Genomic DNA, 19,821 nt, shown 5'->3' with positions numbered 1-19,821 from the left:
CCGCGCCCCCCGGGACCCCTGATCCAGCCGGCCGGCCAGGCCAGAGTCACGGCCCGATGGGCGCCCAGGGGGTCCCATGGCGGAGGTCCTGCGCGTGGGAGGCGGCGCCCGGCCCGCAGCCCCTTCCCCGGAGGGCGGCAGCCCCGAGAAGCATCTTCCGGCGGCGCCAGGGCGGACGGGGCCCGCCGGTCACTCCTGGGGTGGGGGAAGGGGCGGCTCCGCGGCCGCCCACGGGGTCCCCCCGAGAGCCCAGCGCGAGCAGCGGCCCCGCGCCCCGGAGAGCCGGCCGGACAGCCGAGTGGCAGGCGTCGAAAAGGAAGAACCCAACACGCAGCGCCAGGGCCCGTGTCCGCGGCGGGCGGCGGGCGGCGTCACTCCTCGCGCAGCTGCAGGCGGTAGCGGTGGTAGCGGACCTGGAAGAAGAGGCGCTCGGCCAGCGAGAGGGTCATGCCGGGCAGCACGTAGCGGTCACTGGCGCCCATGTGTCTGAAGCCCAGCGACTCGTAGAGCTTGTGGGCGGCCACCTTCACGGCCGTCGTGCCCAGCACCACCGCCGCGTAGTCGTGCAACAGGGCGAACTCCAGCACCTTGCGGCCCAGCGCCTTGGCGATGCCCTTGCCGCGGAAGCGCGAGTCCACCGACATGCGCAGCAACTCCACCGTGTTGTCCTCCGCGCGGCCTCGCGCCGCCACGATGCCCACCACGTGGCCGTCCAGCACAGCCACCCAGAAGCAGGAGCCTGCAGAGAAGGGGGCGGTTAGGGGGGAGCCCCAAAGCCTCGCAGCGCCCCCACCCCCGGCCCCCGGGACCCACCCCGGCCTGGCAAGACTGGCTCCCACGACTGAGACCCCACAATCCAGGGCTGCAGCTGGTGGAGGAGGCAGCTCAGCCCCCCACCCATCCAGGAGGCACCTGGAGATCTGCCTCCCTGGTAAGAACCTGCCCGGCCCAGCCGTTCCTGCTGGGAGCATGACAAGAAGCCCCAGGTGCTAGGGCTTTCTTTCCTGAGCCACTCAGAACCTGGCTACTTCATCACTGAAACTGAAGCCCTGCCCATACCAGGCAATGCCATAATGCATCTAAAGGCTCCTTTGGGGCCCCAGGGGCCCAGGCTGGCCAGGGTCTGGTCCTGCAATGCCAGTTTCTGCCAGGACCCACCATGGCACCACAGCCAGGACTTCCTCCGCTCCCAGCTGCACTGCCCAGGGCAGGATGGTGACCTAAGGCCAGCCTCACAGCCCCAGGGACCAAAGGCTGGGCAGCCCTTGGCCGAGTGTACCCCAACCCCCAGCCTGGCCTCCCCCAAGCACCTGCAGCCATGGGTGACTCGCTCACCTCACCTGGACCCCCAGCCACCCTGAGACGCACAAGCCCGTCTACACATACCCATCAGGGCCAGAGCGGCAGGGCCTGCGGCACAGCTGGACAAGTCCTGCAGGGGCTGGGTGACCCTGGGGGGGCACGCTGGGGCGGGGGACACAGGCAGGCTGACCTCAGGGCAGGGTGGTTGAGGGGGTAGGGGTTGCCCGGAGGGTCGCTGGTCCTGTGACCTTCCCTCCCCTCTGGGCCCGGCCAAGATCCCAATGCATCAGGGAGTCTGCGTGGAGGGACTTCGGAAATGCAGGCGGCTCCCCAGGACGGGCAGCACGGGCACCTCCGCATACCAGCTGACCCCAGCCTCTCCTAGGCAGTGTGCCCGCCAGGCATACCAGCAGCTCCACCCCCAGTCTGGCCCAATCACTGTCCCATGCTGGCAGGGACAGAGTGAGACAAAGGGGGGTACGGAGCCCAGGGAGGGATGGGACCCAGGGAAGGCCTGGCCACCCTGGTAAAAATGGGCCGAGGGTCACCAGGGTCCTCCAGAAGGCTGCGGGGTTTCAGGAGCAGGGACCAGGCTGGGGTGGGCACCCCTTTGGAGGCTGCCTGAGGGGCCTCTCCAAGCCCATGCAGACGGGCCCATGAGGGAGCTCAGGACAGGGCTCGGGCCTCACCAGCCCCCACCCACAGCCCCCTGCTGTTCCCCAAGGCCCCTGCCTCTGTTCCTGCCCAGAAGGTACCCCCACATCTCCCCTGTGTGAGGCATTGAACCCCACAGGGCAGCACTCCTGTTCCCCACAATCTCTGAGGTGGGTGCCCCACGGCTTTCACACGGGCCCCCAGTACAGGGGTGGCTAAGGGGAGCAGGTGCTGACATCCACTGCACCCCAACTGCCCACCCTTCCCCCACAGGCAGAAGAGAGCCAATGCAGGCCGGTCCCCTGCACCCCACTCGGCCCGAGGGTCCCCAGGAGAGCCACCCCCTGTCCCAGCAGCCACGGGTGGGCCCTCTGGCATTGGTCTGCAGGGACTCCTGCCCAGAAGCTGCCTCAGCCAGGCCTTGTGCCCCCCCCCCCACTCAAGACCCCCTCCAAGGGGGACCCAGTGCCCCTCCCCACCACCAGTTGGTTGCCCGCCACCCAGGGGATCTCAGCCCACACACCGTGCTCACCCACCCAGACCACAGGTCGGGGCAGCCCTGGTGTTCTCCTACCCCAGCACCCTGTGGCCTGGGCATGCCTGGCCTCCGTGGGCACAATCAGCATGGCCCCGGGAGCCCCTGTCCCCACATCTCCTCCCCCATGGGACCTGCCTGCAGGGGCACCAGAAGTCCCAAGAGGGGTATGCAAGGCCCACCCCACCTCACCACCAGGGAGACGGGGCCACCCAGGGCAGGGTCCCCAGCCACATCCCCTCTGCTCCCTATACTCTGTCCTCTTCCCATGTCCCCCTCTGCTCCCCGCCTGGGCTCACAGTTCCCCTCCTTCCCCTCCCCAACAGAGGGGCCTGAAGCTGGAGCTTCCGTGAGTTGGATCAGGTCCTCTGGGATTGGGGAAGGGTCTAGAAAGACCAACACTGGGAACCAGCTGGGTGGGACCCAGACAGGGTCAGGACCAGCCCCCAGGACGGGTCAGCATGCAGGACCAGGGGGCAGCTTTGCAGAGGAGAGGTGCCCGGAGCCCGCCCTGCTGCCCTCACGTTCCCGGGTCTCCCCACACTCACCAGAGAGCCCCCACCTTCTGCCTCCTGCCAGGCCCTTTCTCAGCACCCGGGCGGGTCGGGCACCCCTCCAGCCCCCTGTCCTATCCCCTACCCTTGACTGCGGGCGCAGGGCAAGGTTCCCCGGGTGCTCTGCCCCCCCCCCCCAACACCACACAGGCCCCGAAGCTCCAGGATTTGCCGGTCCCGCTGCCCCGGGGTCCACCAGCGGGACCCCAGCGGCCTTCCCCGCCCCACCCTCCGCGCCCCAACCCGTGGCAGCACCCCGGGGGGCGGGAGGGCCGGGCCCGCAGGCTGACGCGGCTCACCGGGCGGCTTCATGTAGTAGCGCTCGATGTCGGCCATGTCCGAGTGCAGCGCGCAGTCCAGGTAGGCCAGGACCACCTTGCGGCTGTAGTAGTAGCGCAGCGCAAGCAGCGCGGCCGCCGCCAGGCCCGTCAGCAGCAGGGAGCGCGTGGCGGCGAAGCACAGCGCTGCGGGGAGACGCGGACGCGGGCGTCAGCACGGCGCGGCCACCTGCGCTACGGGCCGGGGGGCACCGGGGGGGGGGGGTCCGGCTGTCCCGCGGCCGCTCCCTCTTCTCCAAACTTTCCACCGCCCGCGCGCCCCCTCGGGAGCGCAGCCCGGGGTCCCAGCCCGGCTGCGGGCCGGCTCCCACCTTCTTCCCGGCCGGGACTGGGGACCACCCCCCAGCCGCTGGCACGCGGGGCCCGAGAAGGCCGAGCGCCGCACTTAGGCTGCGGAGGTGGGGGCGGCGCGCGGGGACGAGCGGCCTGTGCGGCGTGACCTTGGCGGAGTCGCCACCGCCGGCAGCGGCTGGTCCGGAAGGTGGAAGGAGGCTCCCCGGCTCTCGGCCCGAGGAGGGGCGCCCAGACGCGGCAGGGCCGCCCTGCACGGGGATCGGCCGGCAGCCCCTCGTCCGCCCCCGGCCCCCGCGCGGCCTCGCCGGCGCGCCCCCCACCCCACCCCCCGCAGCCTGGGCCGCCGGCGGACTCCCCCCCCCCGCAAAAGAGCCTCCCCCGCCCCGCGCGTTATATATAGTTTCCCCGCATCGCGCGCCGAGCCTCAGCGGCGGGCGCTCCCTGCCCCGTCACCCGCCCCTACGCGGGGCACCCCGCGCGGCTCCCGCTCATCCCCACCGCCCCGCCGCGGCCCGGGTCCGGCGCGGGAGTGCGGGACTCCCGGCCTCGGCGCTCGGAGGCCGCGGGTGCGGGGTGCTGGCGGCAGAGCGTCTGCGGGTCAGCGCTGACCCTCCAGGCTCGGAATCGGGGGTGCGGGCGGCCCCGGGAGGCCGTCCCCAGGGGGCCCGCCGCGCTCGCTCGTGCCCAGGGCCCCGCGCGGGCCGGACTGCGGCAGGCGGGCGGCGCCGTGCCGGCCGGGCCCGGAGGCCCCGCAGCCCGCAGCCCCGCGTCCCGCGCCGGGGCCCGCGCACTGACCGGCCAGAAGGGCGTAGAGCAGCTGCGTGCGCGGGTGCTGCCGCAGGCCGCGGAAGGCCGTGTTGGGGATGCGCTCCATGATGCCGTCGTAGAAGATGCGGCGCGCCTCCTCCTGCTCGGCCGCGCGGAACTCGCGAATGCACACGCCGCGGCCCCCCGCACCCCCCGCGCCGGCCGGGCTGCCGCGGGGCTGGGCGGCGGGCGGCGGGGCGCCGGGGGCGGCGGGCCCGGGCGCGGCGGGCAGCGGGGGCCACATGGCGGCGTTGGGGCCGCGCCGCGCGTCCTTCGGGGCCCCCGGCAGCGCCTCATGGTCGTCGGCGGCCACGATCTTCGTCTCGCAGACCATGTCGGGCGGCCCGCACCGCATGCAAGCCGGCCGGGAGGCGCAGCGCGGAGAAGGCACGGCCCGGCCGGGGCGAGGGCGCGGCGCCTCCCGACGGCGGGCGGCTGCGGGGCTCAGGGCGCGGGGCGGAGGCGGCGGGCGGCCGGGGCGCGCGGGGAGCTGCGCCGCATTTTGGAGAAGGATTTATAATGCAGCGGAGCCGGTGCAATCTCGGCACCCGGGGTCCCGCAGGGTCCTAGCGTCCACTGCATTGGCTGCCGAGGGTCACCATGTGATCCGGGGGGGGCGGGGGCCGCCGCCTCCGCGCGCCGCCCGCCGATGGCACACTTGGGCGCTGGCGGCGGCCCGGGCACCGGCGAGCTGGGCGCGCTCGGGCGGGGACGGCGGCGATGGTGATGGCGAGGCTGGGCCCGGGCGCGCGGCGGGGCGGGGCGGGGCTCCGGGGCCGTGGGTGGGGGGCGCTCCAAGTCGGGGGCGGTGTCGGCTCCGCGTAGACCCCGAAGGCCAGCGGGAGCGGGTTGGGCGCCTCCTGCCCGGCCCCGGCCCCCTCCTCCGCCCCGCGGCGGCGCGGCCACGCAAGCAGCTCCCGCGCCTCTCCCGCCCCCTTTGTCTGCACGCGGCGCCGGCCCGGGGGAGGGGGCGCCCGGGACCCCGCAGCCAGGCCGCGCAGGCGGGAGGGGGGAACCCTCAGGGTCCGAGGTCTGGGCCGCCCGCAGCCCGGCGCCGCCCCCCCCCCGTCCCCGCACATCCGTTCCCCGCGGGGGTGCGGGGCCCGCAGGACCCCTCCCGGCCCGGCCCCCGCCCTCCGCGCCCGCGCATGCGCCCCACGGCCTCGGTGCAGGTGCTCGCGGGGCGGGCGCGGGGGTGCCCCGGACACGGCGAGCGGGCCGGGCAGGGACAGGGAAAGGGGGCCGCACACCCCGCCCCACAACGGCGTCCGCGCTCGGAGAGAGCAGCGCCTCCGGCCCTGCACTTGGAGATTCCAGCTCCCTGCGGCTCGGTGCCCCGCGCTCGGCGCGTCACCCCGCGTGCCCGAAGCGTGAGCCCCGCAGGCGGCACGAGGCCCAGGGTCCCAGCCTGGAAGACCTCAGCCCGCCCTGCTGTGCGGTGGCGCCCGCGGGATCGCGCCGCGGAACCAGAGGCTAAGGGGTCCTGTCCTAGCGTGAGGGCCCCGGGGAGGGGGCGCAGCCGGGCATGCACACACATACACAAGCACGCACGCGCGCGCGCGCACACACGCAGTTCCCAGTCGCCAGGGCACGTCTGAAGCGCGGAGGTGCCACCTTTCAGGAAAGAGATGGAATCTCCGGAAATCTCAGAGAAACTCACGGATGTTTTCCACGCCCCTGCACCCCTGCCCGGGACTAGTGTCCCAGCACAGGGCACGGCACCGGGGTTGATGGCGGTGAGTGCAGCTGGAGGTGGGGAAGCCCACGACGCCAACCCAGGGCAGCCTGTGGGACACTGAAGAGTGGGGGCCAGGGAAGGGGGGCAGACCCCAGGGGCTGGGCAGGCCCCATGGCCTTAGGTCACCCACCTCAGGCTGCCCCTCCTCTGCCCCCATCCACACACCCCAGCCAGGCCCAGGGCCAGAGGGGCAGGGACCGGGCATCAGATGGTCCCTCGAAGTCCCAGTGTCCGTGTGACACCCCCCCCCCCCCCCCGTGGCAGGATAGCCTGCCCATCCCTCATGCTCCAGCCTCCCTGGCCTAGAGAAGCGAACAGTGCCAGGACCAGGCTGGCACATGGGGGGGAGCACCCCTCAGGCAGAGGGCAAAGTTTTGGATACTGCTGGGGCAGGGTCGGCTGGGCCCCCAGACCTGCGGGGGTCACAGGGCAGCCCCAGAGCCCGCTGAGCCTCAGGGCTTCTGCTCTGTGACCGGGTGTCCCCGCCAGCCATGGGGTAGGGGGGTGAGCAGCGCTGTGGGCCACAGGGCAGGCAGAAGCGGGAAGGACAGGTAGGTGAGGGTTGGGGGTAGAGGGGAGGGGGGGATGGGGGTGAGCGGGGGTGGGGTCTGGACTGGGGCCCACCTCCCCACCTGCCCTTGCATTCACCGGGGAGCCTGTGAACTCCCTCCCAGGTCACCTGAAAAGAACAGAGCATCTGCCTCCTGGGGCGCTCCCACCCTGTGGGGAGGCCAGGAGCCTCCCGAGGGTGTGAAGGAAATAAGGGACGAGGTGCTGCCAGGAACAGACGGGGCCCTGGGCGAGCAGGACACAGCAGGTGCAAAGGCCCTGAGGTGGGAGGGCTGCCCCTTGGCTCCCGTGCCCACAGAGAGCGTTTCAGACAGGCCGAGTCAGAAAGTTGACTTCCCACACACTCTTTTATTAGGAGGCTTCTTGAAAACATGCAGCAGCAAAACTAGGATAAAAGCCAAAAAGTAAGGGACAGGAGCCGAAACTCTGGCTAGAACAGAGACAGAAGGTGTGATGGGCACAGGGAACGCGTGCCCACGGGGAGCAGGAGGGTAGGGGACCTGGTGGGGGTGGGGGGTTGGACACAGGCAGACAGCACTGGGGAGAAATGGAGGGAGCTCAAAGTCCAGGGAACACAAAAACTGCACTGGGAAGCTAACAGACCAGCTCCGGCTTGGCTGGGCCACGAATTACAGTGACAACAGTCGGGCCAGTTTCTTAAGGAGTGTACCAGTGGAAGAGCAGGACAGCGTGTGACCGCCGCTGGCTCTGACCTCACTGACCCTGCGGGAGCCGTCTACACCTGCGCCCCCACCGCACCCCTCTATCCTCTTGGGAATGCCACCGTCCCTCCTACCCCTGCCTGTTCCTGCCAGGGTCACCAAGGCCAAGAGCTACCGAGTCCAGTGGTCAGCCTCGCTCCCTGCTGGGCCTCGGCAGCATGTGACACACTGACTCTCCTTTCCGAGGCCGGTGCCCTATGTGGGGGGGCTCACCCCCAGTCTCCCCCTCCCCTCTCTGCCCACTCAGTACGGCGGAGCCACCCCTCCGCCCAGTGCCAGCGCTGCTGCCCCCACCTCCTCTCCCCAGCCCCCCTTCCAGACTTTTCTCTCCAGCTGCCCCAGGACCCCTCTGCTCAGGACTTGGGACAGGTCCCAAGCCCCCGACCTCCCAACCTCACCCCCCCAGCTCTTCTTCCTCTGGACCGCCCCCCACCCCCAACCGGATGCTGCGGCCCCGCTTTCGAGCACCCCGAACCCCACTTGTGGCCTCGATTTGGCCCCCCCAGCACCAGTAGCTTCCTGGGCCGCCAGCCATCACGCTGCATCCCTCCAGCTCCACACCCAGCGGGTGCCCCCGAGGCTCCCAGCCCTCCCACTGCCCTGCAGCCTGGAGAGCGGACACAGGGTCTCGGGGCTGTCCACCTGGGCCCACGCCCCCCCCCTTCATCCCAAAGGGCACCTCCAGAGATGGGGTGTCCTAGCACACGCACCCTCCACCATCCCGTCTTCTACAGCAGCAGAACCTCCAGTCAGTTAGGGCTCACGGCTGCCCAGGAGAGATGGCACTAAAATACACGACATCCAGTCACACTGCACCAGCAGGTACACAAATCATGTTTGGTATGAGTGTGCCCCGTTCACTGCATGGCGCGTACTGACACCAGCCAGCACTGTGCCAACCTGCACATCTGCGAAACCCCGCGACCTGAGCGTAGAATAAAGGCCCCGTTCCCGTCTCCCTTGCAGCTCGGCACAGCCACGGGCCAAGGCCAGCTGATGGGCGCCAGCACTGCCCCTGCCCCTCACCCAGCCCAGCCGCTGCCCCTCACCCAGCTCACGCCCAGGCACAGGGACCCACTGGGCAGAGGCCTGCCAGGGCCCTGGGACCTCCCACCCCACCCCCTTCAGGCTCTCTCTGGTTGCTTCAGTTCTTCAGACTCCTCAGTACCCCACATCTGACTGTCTCCCCGTGGTGGCTGAGCTCTCCTTCCAGGTGCTTCCATGCCCTTCCAGTCCTTTCCAGTCCCTTCCAGGCACGAAGGCACCGAAGACTGCACAGTCTCTGGTTGGAAAGCCAGTGGGCGAAGGGCAGGACAGACGCAGCTGAGCTCACAAAACACGCATTAGGGACGTAAATATAAATATAGATGTCTGGGGGTGTCTGTGTATCTACCACCTGTCTGTGTGTCTGTCTGTCATGTGTTACAGAGGTTTCCAGCAGGAGCTATAAAAATAATGACACAACAGAGTGGGCAGAGGGGACCTGGGAGCTAAGACCTTGGTGTCCCCCTGGGAGGTGGACAGGGAGTGTCCAGGTGACGACCCGAGAAGGCGGGGGGGGGGCATCAGGCTGAGGGGGTGCCGGGTTGGGGGGCGGCCACTGGTGGGCAGCCCCCAACCCGGATGTGGTTCTGACCAGGAGCTTGCAGGACTTTGGGGGAAGGCTGCAGTCTCACCTGGAGAAACTTTTAGGGCAGGAAGGGAGGATGGGAGGGTGGGAGAGTGGGGTGGCTTGCTGAGGCAGGGTTTGTGTGCTGTGCACACCACATGGAGCGGGCATGGCCTGATACAGGGGCCAAGGGTGGGACATGCAGCCCCAGGGTTGGAGCTGTGGGAGGCCGGAAGGGACGTGCCCACTGGCCCCTGGGCCTCCCTCCAGCACCCAAGGCTGACAGAGAAGCCCCAGGGGGTCAGCCTTCCCTCCCAGTCACGCAGGCCCGACTCCTGCCAGGGTCTGCTCCTTGCCAGCCCCCTGCCATAGCAGGGACCACCAGCACGACCTCCCTCCTCCTACATTCGGGGGACTCGCGGAATGTGACGCCCTACCCTGTGCGAAAGAGTGGGCTCAGGGCCAGCTTCTCCAGCGCCCCCACACCCCTGTACCCCCAGCACCGAGGCAGGAGCTGGACTTGCCAAGGCCAGGCCCGAAGCCAGTGGGTGGCTGTGCAGGCGCCATCTGCCTCCACATGCCACGGGCCCCAGCCTGAGGGGACTGCTGGGGAAACTGAGGCCCAGAAAGGACCCAACCAGGGCTGCCGCATGGCCAGAGCAGGGAGACAGGACGCAGAGGTGGGCTGGGCCATATTTATTGAGGCGGGGGCCCCAGGGGGCTCAGCGCCCGGCAGGCCAGCAGGCGCACAGGGCCCGGCGCTCTGCCTGCAGCAGGAGGGTCTCCGTCTGCAAAGCAACAACAAGCCGTGAGGGCCCTACCAGCACCCCTGGGCACCCCAATTCTCCTGCTCCCCAAGGCAGGCTGATCTCCACTTGCCCCTTAACCCCATGCCTCCCTGGCCTCATGCACATCCCCCCCTGCCCCTGTGCCTCCCCATGCCCCCACCAGACCCTCTGCACCCAGCCCTGCCTCCCATCCTTGTCCGTGTGCAGCTCCCTACACCTGGGGGCTCATCCCTGCCTTCTCTGTGCTCAGGCACCCCCTCAGGGACTCGTCCTCCCACCGCGGGCAGGTGCAGCCTCTGGCCCTCCACCCTAGGGCCTGTTTCTGGACCCTCTGGAATTGGCCAGAGCAGGGGAGCAGGCTGGGGGGAGGTGGGGTCTCCCTTCTTTTCCACTCCAGTCCCGTCCCCTCCCCTTCCTGGGACAGAGTCCCCACTTGCCCTAAGTGAAACAGGCCTGGCTGAACCGGTGGCTGCTCATCAAGGGTTCTAGGGCCTGAAACCCCTAGTCGCCCTGCACCCTAGCCCCTGCCCAGCTCCCTTTGGTCTGTGGTCCTGGGCCCCTGCCAGGGCACCGGGGCTCAGCTCCCTGTCCCTTCCCAGCCTCCTCCTTCCCAGAGCCCCGAGAAAGGGGACAGCTATTTCTCGACTTCAATTTCTCCTCGGCCTCCGGGGCCACACTGCCCCATCGGGGCGTCCAAGCTTGGGGCTGGTGGTCCTCCCGCAGGGTCCCCTAGCCACAGGGATGGGGTCACAGGGAAAGCTACCCAGTGAGGACTGGGCTGGGGGACTGGACAGCCAATCACTGCTGCACTCCCCACGCCCAGAGCAAACCCGGCAAGGGCAGCTGATGGGTAAGCCCTGGAACCGGAGGGTCACAGACGCTGAGCCCGAGAAGGGTGGGGAGCCCTGCCCCGCGCTCGCGCCCCCGCGGCCCGGCGCTCACCCGCGCGTCCAGGCTGGAGGCGGTCTTCCGCAGGTCCTGCAGCGCGCGCTGCATGAACTCGAAGGCGTGGCAGTCGACGCACGGGCGGCCTGCGGGGGGCGCGGTCCGGGGCAGACACGGGGGCGTCGGTGTTCCCGCCCACCCCACCCGGGCCCTCCCGGGCCCCCACCCCAGCCCCGAAGCGGCGGGCCCGGGAGCTCGGGCTGCGAGCAGGGGTAGGAGCTGGGGTCCCGCTCCTGGGAACAAAGGCGCCGCGCGCCTCCCGCGCCTCCCGGCACGCACCCTCGGCCCCGAGCCCCCGGCCGGGCGCACGCGGCACCTACTCTGCGCTGGGACGGCGCTCCCGGCGGCGGGCTCGGCGCGGGCCCGGGCGCCCAGCAGCGCGAGGCCGAGCAGCAGCAGCAGCAGCGGCGGCGGCGGCGGCGGCGACATCAGCGACCTGCGCGGCGGCGGGAGGGCCATGGCCGAGCCGAGGAGCCCGGGGCCGCCCTGCAACAACGGGGAGCGCGCTCAGCCCCGCCCGCTGCCCGTCACTCCCGGCCCGGCCAGCGGGGCCCGACGCCCGCCCCCGCGAAGCCCCCGCGCCCGCGCCCCCCGCCCTTACCGCGCTCAGAGACCCCGCGACAGGCAGCGCCGGCGACTCGGGAAGACGACCTACGTCCGCGGCGCATCCCGCATGCGCCGCGGCGCGACCCCGCCCGGGTCCCCCAGCCGACGTCGTCGTCATGGAAACCCCGAGAGGACGCGGGCGCTGCTTTAAAGGGACAGCACTGGCTGCGCGCCCCCCGCGGGCCCAGCCCTGCCTCGGGGATGCCGGGGCCCACGGGGTGGAACCGGAAGAGCTGCCTGGAGGAGGCGGAGTCTGGGCGGACCACCGAGCGCGTCGCCAGCCAGAGCCACGCGGAGGGAGCTCAGGGTCCGTGGCTCCGGTGTCCCTGGGGCGGATCCTAAGGAGGGGCCGAGGCGCACGGGGCGGCCCGAGTGGGTGAACGCGAACCGCGGCCCGCGCCCCCCGGGCCCCTAGATCGGGTCTAGAGTCGGACTGCAGCCCGGAAATCGGGACCCGGGGCGGCCCAGGTCTGTGGCCTCGTGGGGCCCATCGCCCCGAGTCCTTGCCCCCGGCCCGGCCTCTTCCCTGACCCTCGGGCGTGTGGCGGGGTGGAGGCCACAGGCCCGCCGGTCTCTCCCGGTCGCTCCCTCCCAAGCGTCCTCCCCACGGCCACCCGGCGCCGCCCCCAGTCCAGCAACCCTCCTGGAGCCGACAGCTCCCCGCGCTGCGGGCGTCCGGCGGGGTGCCCTCGGGGAGGGAAGCGCCCCACTGCCGTCGGAGCCAGGCCCAGCCGCCCATCGAAACGGAGAGCTCCAGGGAAGGCGCCCTGGGCCGCGTCCCAGACCTGCCCGGGTCCTCCCCACCAGCAGCCCATCCCTCCTTCCAGCCAGGGCCCCTGCCGGGTGGACGGCGGCCCCTCCGCGGCCTCAACCGCCCTCCCGCCGTCTCTGGCGCGCCCCCCCCCCCGCCGTCTCTGGCGCCCCCCCCCCCCCCGCCGCCTCGACCCCTCAGCCCTCTTCCCCTCGGCCGTCGGGCCGCCTGTCCCCCTGACGCGGGAAGGGACACGTCGCCCCCTGGCACTCCTCCTCCCGTAGTCAGGGTCGCGGGTCCTGGCTGGACGCGGGTTGGCTGCCCCGAGGTCGGGTGGGGGCCGAGGTGGAGGGTGCTGGGGACAGAGCCTGGGAGGAGGGACGGCGGGCCCGGTTCTCGGACGCGTGCGGGGCCGCGCTCTGCTCTCTCCGGAGCCGTGCGGGACGGGCGCGGGGGTCGCCAAGAAGCAGCCTCCCGAGGGAGGGGGCACCACCCTCCCCAGGAGCGAGGGTCGAGCCAGGTCTCGGGCGGTCAGACCAGCTCCCCGCCCGCGCCCACCCCCCTTGGGCTCCCCGCTCTCGGATCCTGGGCCTTCCAGCCGCACCTCCCGCCCTGCGCGCCTCGACCCCTCTTCCCGCGCCTTCTCCGCTGCCCCCGTGCCCTCCCGCCCCTGCCGCGACCTTGCGCCCCCTCCGACCTCCCCTGAGTCCCGGACCACCCCCACCGCAGCTGGGCACCTTGTTGCTCCCAGGCGCCTCCCGGGCTCCGGTGCCCTGGGCCGGCCGCCTCCTCTCCTCCATCTGCTCCACCGGAGGCGTCTTTTCAGCAGCCAGGCGGGGTGGAATTTCCTTCTGTACACACAAAACCACCTTCCCACGCCCTCCTCGTCGTCCCGTTCCTCCCCTTTCTCCTTACGCCACCCCGGAAGGCCTGGGCCTCCTGCCGCCCCCCCCCCCCCAACGCCCCGAGCCGCGCCCGGGTCCTCAGGCCTCCCCCGACGTGACCCCTGGTTCCCTGCCGGGCCCTGCCGCCCTCCTGCGCCCACCACCTCTGCCCTTCGCCCCAGGCCCGCGGCCTCGTCGCCACCCACACCCGCCTGCGGCGTGGAACCCGCCTGTGGGCACCTCGCGGTGAGAACTGTAAGTTCGTCTGCAGCCCGGGCCTGTCACCCCAACTGGACATCTCCGCCCAGCGGAAAAAAGACTCCCCAAAGCGGGCGTGTCCAAAGCGGAACTCCCAACTACATCTTCCCCCAAACCCAAAGGCTTCCCCGGCCTCACCGCTGGCACCGGTGCCGGGAAGCGCCTGGGAGCGACAAGGTGCCCAGCTGCGGTGGGGGTGACCGGGACTCAGGGGTGCTCGGAGGCGCGCACGGTCGCGGGGGCCCCTGGAGCCCCTTCATCCGCGCTCCCTGCGGCCTGCTCAAGGAGCCGTCTCCTCCCTGGACTCAGGGCACTTCCTCGCTGACGCCCGGTTCCCACATCACCCCCAGAGTGACAAGTGAACTCAAAGGAGGGGGCCCTGCCCATCAGCCCCCACCTCCAGCCCCCAGCCTGCGCCCGCCCGGGCCACGCCTCTGCCCCAGGACCTTGGAACGAGCTGCCTGGGACACGTGCCCACGCAACCAGCCAGGCCCCGCCCCCTCACCCTGCAGGGCCTTGCGCCCCTCCCCCTCCCCTCACACCCCGCTCCCCCGCCCCCCTCTGGGACAGGGCTGGACTTGCGGCGGGGCTACTTGGGAAGCTCCACCGTGCCTAGTCAGGGGTGCACGCTTCTGTGTGTAAGGTGTACTCCCTTTTCCCTGTCAGCCCAGGATCTTTATTTCTCACGTTTCTCTGGCCCGAATTGGAGTTTTTAAAGGTTCAGCTTCGGGCACATTTTCTCCTGGAGACGCATCCCCTTCAGCCCTGGGCTCGGCTGGGAGAGGGGAAGAGAGTGGATCCTGGGAATTCCCCAGCCAGGCCCCAAAGCTGACCCAGGGGGACCCAGCAGGACGCCGAACCAGCAGAGGGTCCAGCTGCCCCTACCCCCACAGGGAAGCTGCAGGCTCTGGGCCGGGGCCGCTGCGCCATCTCAACAGGCAGGACTCTGAGGCCCGCACAGCTCCCTCGGCCACTGAGCTCGGTCCCTGTCCCAGCTCAGCCCTGGGGTGGGAGACGGTCCATGGGATGTCATTTTGTGCGCCTTGGTTTTTTTTAAAGTTTACACACACACACACACACACACACACAAGGGCAAAATGAGGATGTTCAGAGACTTAAAGCTGTCACCAGATCCCCACCGAGGAAATTCAAAAAGATGCACTTCTGGCTGAGATAAAGGGATCCCAGATGGAGGACACAACGGGTAAGAATAAACAGGGGGACAAAGCCAGAGGGACATCAGGTGACGGAGATGAAGGGGTAGGGGCAGTGAGTACACTAAACAATCATAACTTAATTTCTCCTGGCATTGAGAAAAAGAATTAAAACACATGACAACATATAGATCAAAAAGGGAAAAATGGAGTAAAAGTGTCCTAGAAAAAGTACCCAAAGGACCTGTATTTTTTAAAAATACTTTTACTGACAAATCTTCACACACATACAGTCCAATATGGTGTACAATCAATAGCTCAGGATGTCATCACATAGTTGTGTATTCATCACCATGAGCAATTTTTAAAACATTTGTATCCCCCCAGAAAAATAAACAGAAAAAACTCATACATCCCATACTCTGTATCCTTCCCTCTCATTGAACCACAGTATTTCCATCTACCCAATTCTTACCCCTTATCTCCCCCTATTACTTATTTGTATTCACATTTTTAGTCATCTGTTCATATGCTGGATAAAAGGAGCATGAGACACAAGGTTTTCACAATCACACGATCACATTGTAAAAGTGTGTTGTCATACAATCATCTTCAAGAATTAAGGCTACTAGAACACAGCTCAACAGTTTCAAGGAACTGTATTTTTATTAGGAAGGTGAAGTTGTTACATTTCTTTGTACACCATTTCACAGGTCTAAGGCACAGCTGCATACAATGAACACACATGAAAAGTGTGCAGAGTGACAGGCCTTGACACCTGGGGAGGACACCCCACAGTCAGTGTCACCCACATCTCCCCAGTCTCTTCGTGCCCTTTAGAGGCCCCGGCCTCCTGCCCCTTGCTGCATCCCCCTCCCCACATAACAGGGACTAGAGGTCAGTTTGCATTTTCCACCATTTTATATAAAGGTTCCGTCTTCTGTCGGGCAGTGTAATTATTTTGAGACTCATCCAGTTGTGCATGTAGCAAAAATCTGCTCCTCTTGACTGCTGTGTGTTTTACTGATATGTAATTCCTTTTACGGTGTTCAACTCGGTGCTTTTAAGTATATTCACAAAGTGTTCAAGGTCACTGCATCTAACCCGGGAATGTTTTCATCACTCCCAAAAGGGACCTGGAGCCCATTCGGGCCGCTCCGCTCTCCGGCCTTGCCCCAGCCCTGGAAATTCGACTTCCCACGCTCAGCGACCTGCCTGCTCCCGACTGAAACCCTCCTGCCCTGCTCTTCCTTTTCAGAACAGCCGCAGCTATCCTGGAACCTTCGCATCGCTACATACATTTAAGAATAAGCGCGACAATTCCTCCAGGTTTTGGTTTGCACATTTTGATTGGGATAGCATTGAATCAGTAAATCAATTTAGGGAAGGCTGACAGTTTTAAAATTACAGTATTCCAATCCGTGAACATAATAAATCTCTCCACTTATTGAAGCTTTCCTTAATTTCTCCTGGCAAAGCTTTATAGTTTTCAACGTACAGCTCTTGCCTATCTTCTGTCACCTTTATCCCTAGGTACGTTATATTTTGATGCCACTGTAAATGGTATTGTTCATTACATCTCAATTCCTGATTGTTCCTTGCTGTTACATAAACCGATTATTTTTTAAGACGTTGACAGTGTATGCTGAAGCCTCCCCACACTCCGCTGGAGCTCCAGCAGCTCCCTTCTCATTTTGTGCTGTCCTCGGGGGTGGGCATCCCGGTGGTCCCGCCCCCTGCCACCTCACCCGCCCTCACCTTGGGCCCCCGGGAGCCCTGCGGGACTCCTCCGCCCCCTCCAAACAGGACTCAACCTCCGGGGCAGAGGGAGGGGCCCAGGTGACCGCGGGAAGGACGCGCAGGGGGACTGGCCCCGGGGCTTCGAGACAACACCCTGTGTGCTTCCGCTGCCCGGGAAGGTGGGTCTGGTTGAAACACGAAACTTCGAGGCTGAGAGATACATCCTCAGGGTTCGAGGAGGCTTGTTCAGCATCTCAAGCCCAGAAAAGTGAGCTACTTGTTGGAGGAGACGGCACGGCGTGCGGGCGAAGCCAGGACGTCAGACCACGCCGCTGCGGTCCCACGTGCGGGCAAAGGGGGCCGGTCAGCCCAGACGACGGGGATCTACGTTGAGCAGCCAGAGAGTCCGGTGCGGCCCGACAGGCGGCCACTGAAAGGTGGACACACCTCACCTGTCGGTCTGGAAGAAAGGGGGGGAGGCCAAAAGGGAACCGGGCCCCCCGAGGGCTCCGGGGATGGAGCGCGCTGGGCGCGGATAGGAGGCTGGGTTGGCGGAGGCAGTTTCCAAGAAAGAGGAGGGCGGAGGGCTGGGCGGGGGCGACCCGCGCACCGCCGCAGCCTCTCCAGGGCCGCGCTCCAGGGCCCCTTCCCCGCGACCGGCCACGCGCGCAGCCCCCCCTCGCCGCCTCAGGAGCGCCGGGGCCCAGGCCGGAGGCTGCCCGGCGGGAAGGAGCGAGGCCAGGGCACCAGCGGCCCTGGAAGCCGAGGCGGCATCTCTGCCCCTCCCTCCACCTTCGCCGAGGCTGGCTCCGGTCGGGTGGCGAGGCGGAGGTCGCACCCTCTCCCCTAGGGGGGTGCGGCCTTCAGGGGGGCCCGAGACGGACGCGCGTCACCCCCGTTTCGGCGCCTGGCCGGACAGGGGCGGCTGCGGGCAGCTTCGCCCGCGCCCCCGGCGGCGACCTGCGGCTGGAGACGGCACCCTCCGCCCCGCCGCGCCCCGCCCCGGCCGCGCCCCCAGCTGACTGCGGGCTCCCCCGCCTTCCCGACCCTGGGCCGCGGCCCGAGGGGGCCTCGCATCCACAGCTGCTTCTCCGGAAGGAACGGCCGGCCCTGGCACCAGCCGCTGTCCGAGGGTCGAGGGTTGCCCGGTCCCGGCCGGGCAAGTGGACGCGAGCGCGCGGGGCGAGGAGGCCGCCTCCCGCCCGCGGACTGGACAAGCGCCAGCGCGAGCCGCGACCCTGAGTCCTTCCCGCGGCGGACGCTGCCCGGCGCCGGGCCTCCCGCAGGCCGGCGAGCCGCGGACACCCGCCGTCCGGGCTGCGACGCGGGGACTCGCCCGCGCCCAGCCCGCCCCCATGTCCGGCGGCGCGGCACCACTCGAAAATGCGACGCCCGCCTAGCGTCATCTTCCGCGGCCTCCAGAGAGCCGGCCCCGGGCGCCGCCATGATGTGTTACGGAAGCCGACCGTCCTCCCCGCGGCGGCACCCCGTCGCTCGGACTCCCGGCCGACGCTACGAAGTTTCCCGGAGGCGCGTCCGCCTACCAGAAGCGTTCTCGCTGGGAGCCCCGCCCCGTTGGGGCGGGGACGCCGAGCCGCCAGTGACGTCACCGTGACCTGCTGCGCGGCCGGGCGCCGCCATGTTGCGGGGTCCTCGCTGCGGCGCGTAGGTGTCTTCATAAGATGCCGGTTCAGCGGCGCTCGATCTCCCCCCCCAAGATGGCGTCGATGCGGGAGAGCGATACGGGCCTGTGGCTCCACAACAAGCTGGGGGCCACTGACGAGCTGTGGGCCCCGCCCAGCATCGCGTCCCTGCTCACGGCCGCGGTCATCGACAACATCCGCCTCTGCTTCCACGGCCTGTCGTCCGCCGTGAAGCTCAAGCTCCTGCTCGGGACGCTGCACCTCCCGCGCCGCACGGTGGACGAGGTGAGCGCCGGCGCGGGGCCGGAGGGCGGGGGCGCGGGCGCGGGCGCGGAGCCGGCACTGCATCTTCCCAGCCACGCCTCTCTCGGGCCCTCGTCCCTCCCCAGGGACCCTCACCGCCCCCCCCCCCCCCCGGACCCTCACCCACACCCCCCAGACCCTCATCCCCCCCAGACCCTCACCCACACCCCCCAGACCCTCACCCACACCCCCGGACCCTCACCCACACCCCCCAGACCCTCATCCCCCCCCAGACCCTCACCCACACCCCCAGACCCTCACCCACACCCCCAGATCCTCACCCACACCCCCAGACCCTCACTCACACCCCCGGATCCTCACCCACACCCCCCAGATCCTCACCCACACCCCCGGACCCTCACCCACACCCCCGGACCCTCACCCACACCCCCGGACCCTCACCCACACCCCCAGACCCTCACCCACACCCCCCAGATCCTCACCCACACCCCCGGACCCTCACCCACACCCCCGGACCCTCACCGCGCCCCCGGACTCTCACCCACACCCCCCAGACCCTCATCCCACACCCCCAGACCCTCAGCCCCCCTCACCCCCAGATCCTCACCCACACCCCCGGACCCTCATCCCCCCCCAGACCCTCATCCCCTCCCAGACCCTCACCCATACCCCCAGACCCTCACCCACACCCCCGGATCCTCACCCACACCCCCGGACCCTCACCCACACCCCCCAGATCCTCACCCACACCCCCCAGACCCTCATCCCACACCCCCAGACCCTCACCCCGCCCCCAGACTCTCACCCACACCCCCCGGACCCTCACCCCGCCCCCAGACTCTCACCCACACTCCCCAGACCCTCAGCCCCCCTCACCCCCAGACCCTCACCCACACCCCCGGACCCCCACCCTCACCCCCAGCCCCTCAGCCCCCCTCACCCCCAGCCCTCGCGGCGGCGGGAGCGAGCCCCAGGTTCGGGGTGTAGCTGGCCGCCCCTTCGGAGACCAGATTCCTGGGAATGAGAAGGGGGTGGGGGGCGAGGTGGAGCGGAGCCGAGAGGAGGGGGGTCCGGTCAGTGCTGACGGCGCGGGGAGGCCCGAGGCGGGGGCGAGGCCGCGCGGGCAGGGGAGGTCGGGCTCGGGGCAGGGGCGGTCGGCGGCTGCAGTGTGGCTGCTGGACCTGGGCGCCCCGCGCCGGGGTCGCTCTGGGTCCTGAGGGCGTCACTCTGAGTCGTGGGACAAGGTTTCTTTTCTCTGTTTTTCTTAACTGTGTGCTGTGTCGCCTTCTGTGCAAAATGAAACAAAATGGTTTTGTTTTCAGTGTCCAGGCACCATAGTTACTGAAACATTTCCCAGCAAGGAGTGCGATTGTTATTACATTACTTTCCCTTACAATTGTTTTTTTAATTGTAAAATGTAGCATATATTCAAAAAATGCCTAAAGCATTTGTTCAGTTTAACAGCTGACAGCAGAGTGATCTGGCCGGGACATGACCACCTGTGAGGACCCCCCCCCCCCCACTCTCTCCTTCCTGCCCAACCCACCCCTATGGTCATCATTTCTTTGTTTTTCTCTGTAATTTTATCGACTATGTAACAATTCCGAACAGTAGCGTTTGGGCTCCCTGTTTTTAAGCTTAATCCTGGGGTGTCTGCTGTGCATC

General features: G+C 68.2%; 3 protein-coding genes across 6 annotated transcripts in view; 1 reads left to right on the top strand and 2 right to left on the bottom strand.

Annotated features, from left to right (window-relative positions):
* Positions 1 to 371: 371 nt before the first annotated feature.
* On the bottom strand, positions 372 to 4,839 carry NAT8L (N-acetyltransferase 8 like). Its single transcript, XM_077136228.1, has 3 exons — positions 4,473 to 4,839; positions 3,345 to 3,509; positions 372 to 739 (listed from the first exon to the last, which is right to left on the bottom strand). Exons 1-3 carry the CDS (start codon positions 4,837 to 4,839, stop codon positions 372 to 374), a joined length of 900 nt encoding a protein of 299 aa, XP_076992343.1.
* Positions 4,840 to 9,804: 4,965 nt separating this feature from the next.
* NICOL1 (NELL2 interacting cell ontogeny regulator 1) lies at positions 9,805 to 13,687 on the bottom strand. Of its 4 annotated transcripts, none has more exons than XM_077136229.1 (5): positions 12,951 to 13,106; positions 11,458 to 11,604; positions 11,177 to 11,342; positions 10,854 to 10,942; positions 9,805 to 9,911 (listed from the first exon to the last, which is right to left on the bottom strand). In XM_077136229.1, the coding sequence occupies exons 1-5, from the start codon at positions 13,011 to 13,013 to the stop codon at positions 9,846 to 9,848; spliced, it is 531 nt and encodes a 176-aa protein (XP_076992344.1). In that variant the 5' UTR covers positions 13,014 to 13,106; the 3' UTR covers positions 9,805 to 9,845. The 4 variants fall into 4 exon arrangements, with proteins under 4 accessions (XP_076992344.1, XP_076992345.1, XP_076992347.1 ...); XM_077136230.1 differs by having other exon boundaries at positions 11,458 to 11,800; positions 12,951 to 13,048; XM_077136232.1 differs by lacking the exons at positions 11,458 to 11,604; positions 12,951 to 13,106 and adding an exon at positions 13,338 to 13,687.
* Positions 13,688 to 17,884: 4,197 nt separating this feature from the next.
* The window catches only part of NELFA (negative elongation factor complex member A), a 29,181-nt gene continuing 27,244 nt past the window's right edge, over positions 17,885 to 19,821 (top strand). Inside the window, exon 1 of the mRNA XM_077136227.1 lies at positions 17,885 to 18,177. Within this exon, the coding sequence (XP_076992342.1) occupies positions 17,932 to 18,177 (246 nt within the window). The 5' untranslated portion in view covers positions 17,885 to 17,931. The remainder of the gene's footprint in view (positions 18,178 to 19,821) is intronic.

Source organism: Tamandua tetradactyla, chromosome 19 (genome assembly GCF_023851605.1).
Source record: "Tamandua tetradactyla isolate mTamTet1 chromosome 19, mTamTet1.pri, whole genome shotgun sequence".
In the NCBI taxonomy this organism is placed as follows: Eukaryota; Metazoa; Chordata; class Mammalia; order Pilosa; family Myrmecophagidae; genus Tamandua; species Tamandua tetradactyla.
Note: the sequence above shows the minus strand (reverse complement) of the source record. Positions and strands in the feature narration are given on the sequence as shown.

Bases quoted from the DNA above. Each gene is read 5' to 3' on its own strand.
- NAT8L (XM_077136228.1), bottom strand. From the start codon at position 4,839: ATGCGGTGCGGGCCGCCCGACATGGTCTGCGAGACGAAGATCGTGGCC. The intron at 3,510-4,472 runs GTCAGTGCGCGG...GTCTCCCCGCAG, and splicing joins GCTCTACGCCCTTCTGGCCG to CGCTGTGCTTCGCCGCCACG. The intron at 740-3,344 runs GTGAGCCGCGTC...CCTTCTCTGCAG, and splicing joins CTACTACATGAAGCCGCCCG to GCTCCTGCTTCTGGGTGGCT.
- NICOL1 (XM_077136229.1), bottom strand. From the start codon at position 13,013: ATGGAGGAGAGGAGGCGGCCGGCCCAGGGCACCGGAGCCCGGGAGGCG. The intron at 11,605-12,950 runs GTGCCCAGCTGC...CCTTTAAAGCAG, and splicing joins AGGCGCCTGGGAGCAACAAG to CGCCCGCGTCCTCTCGGGGT. The intron at 9,912-10,853 runs GTGAGCGCCGGG...GTTGCTTTGCAG, and splicing joins CCTCCAGCCTGGACGCGCGG to ACGGAGACCCTCCTGCTGCA.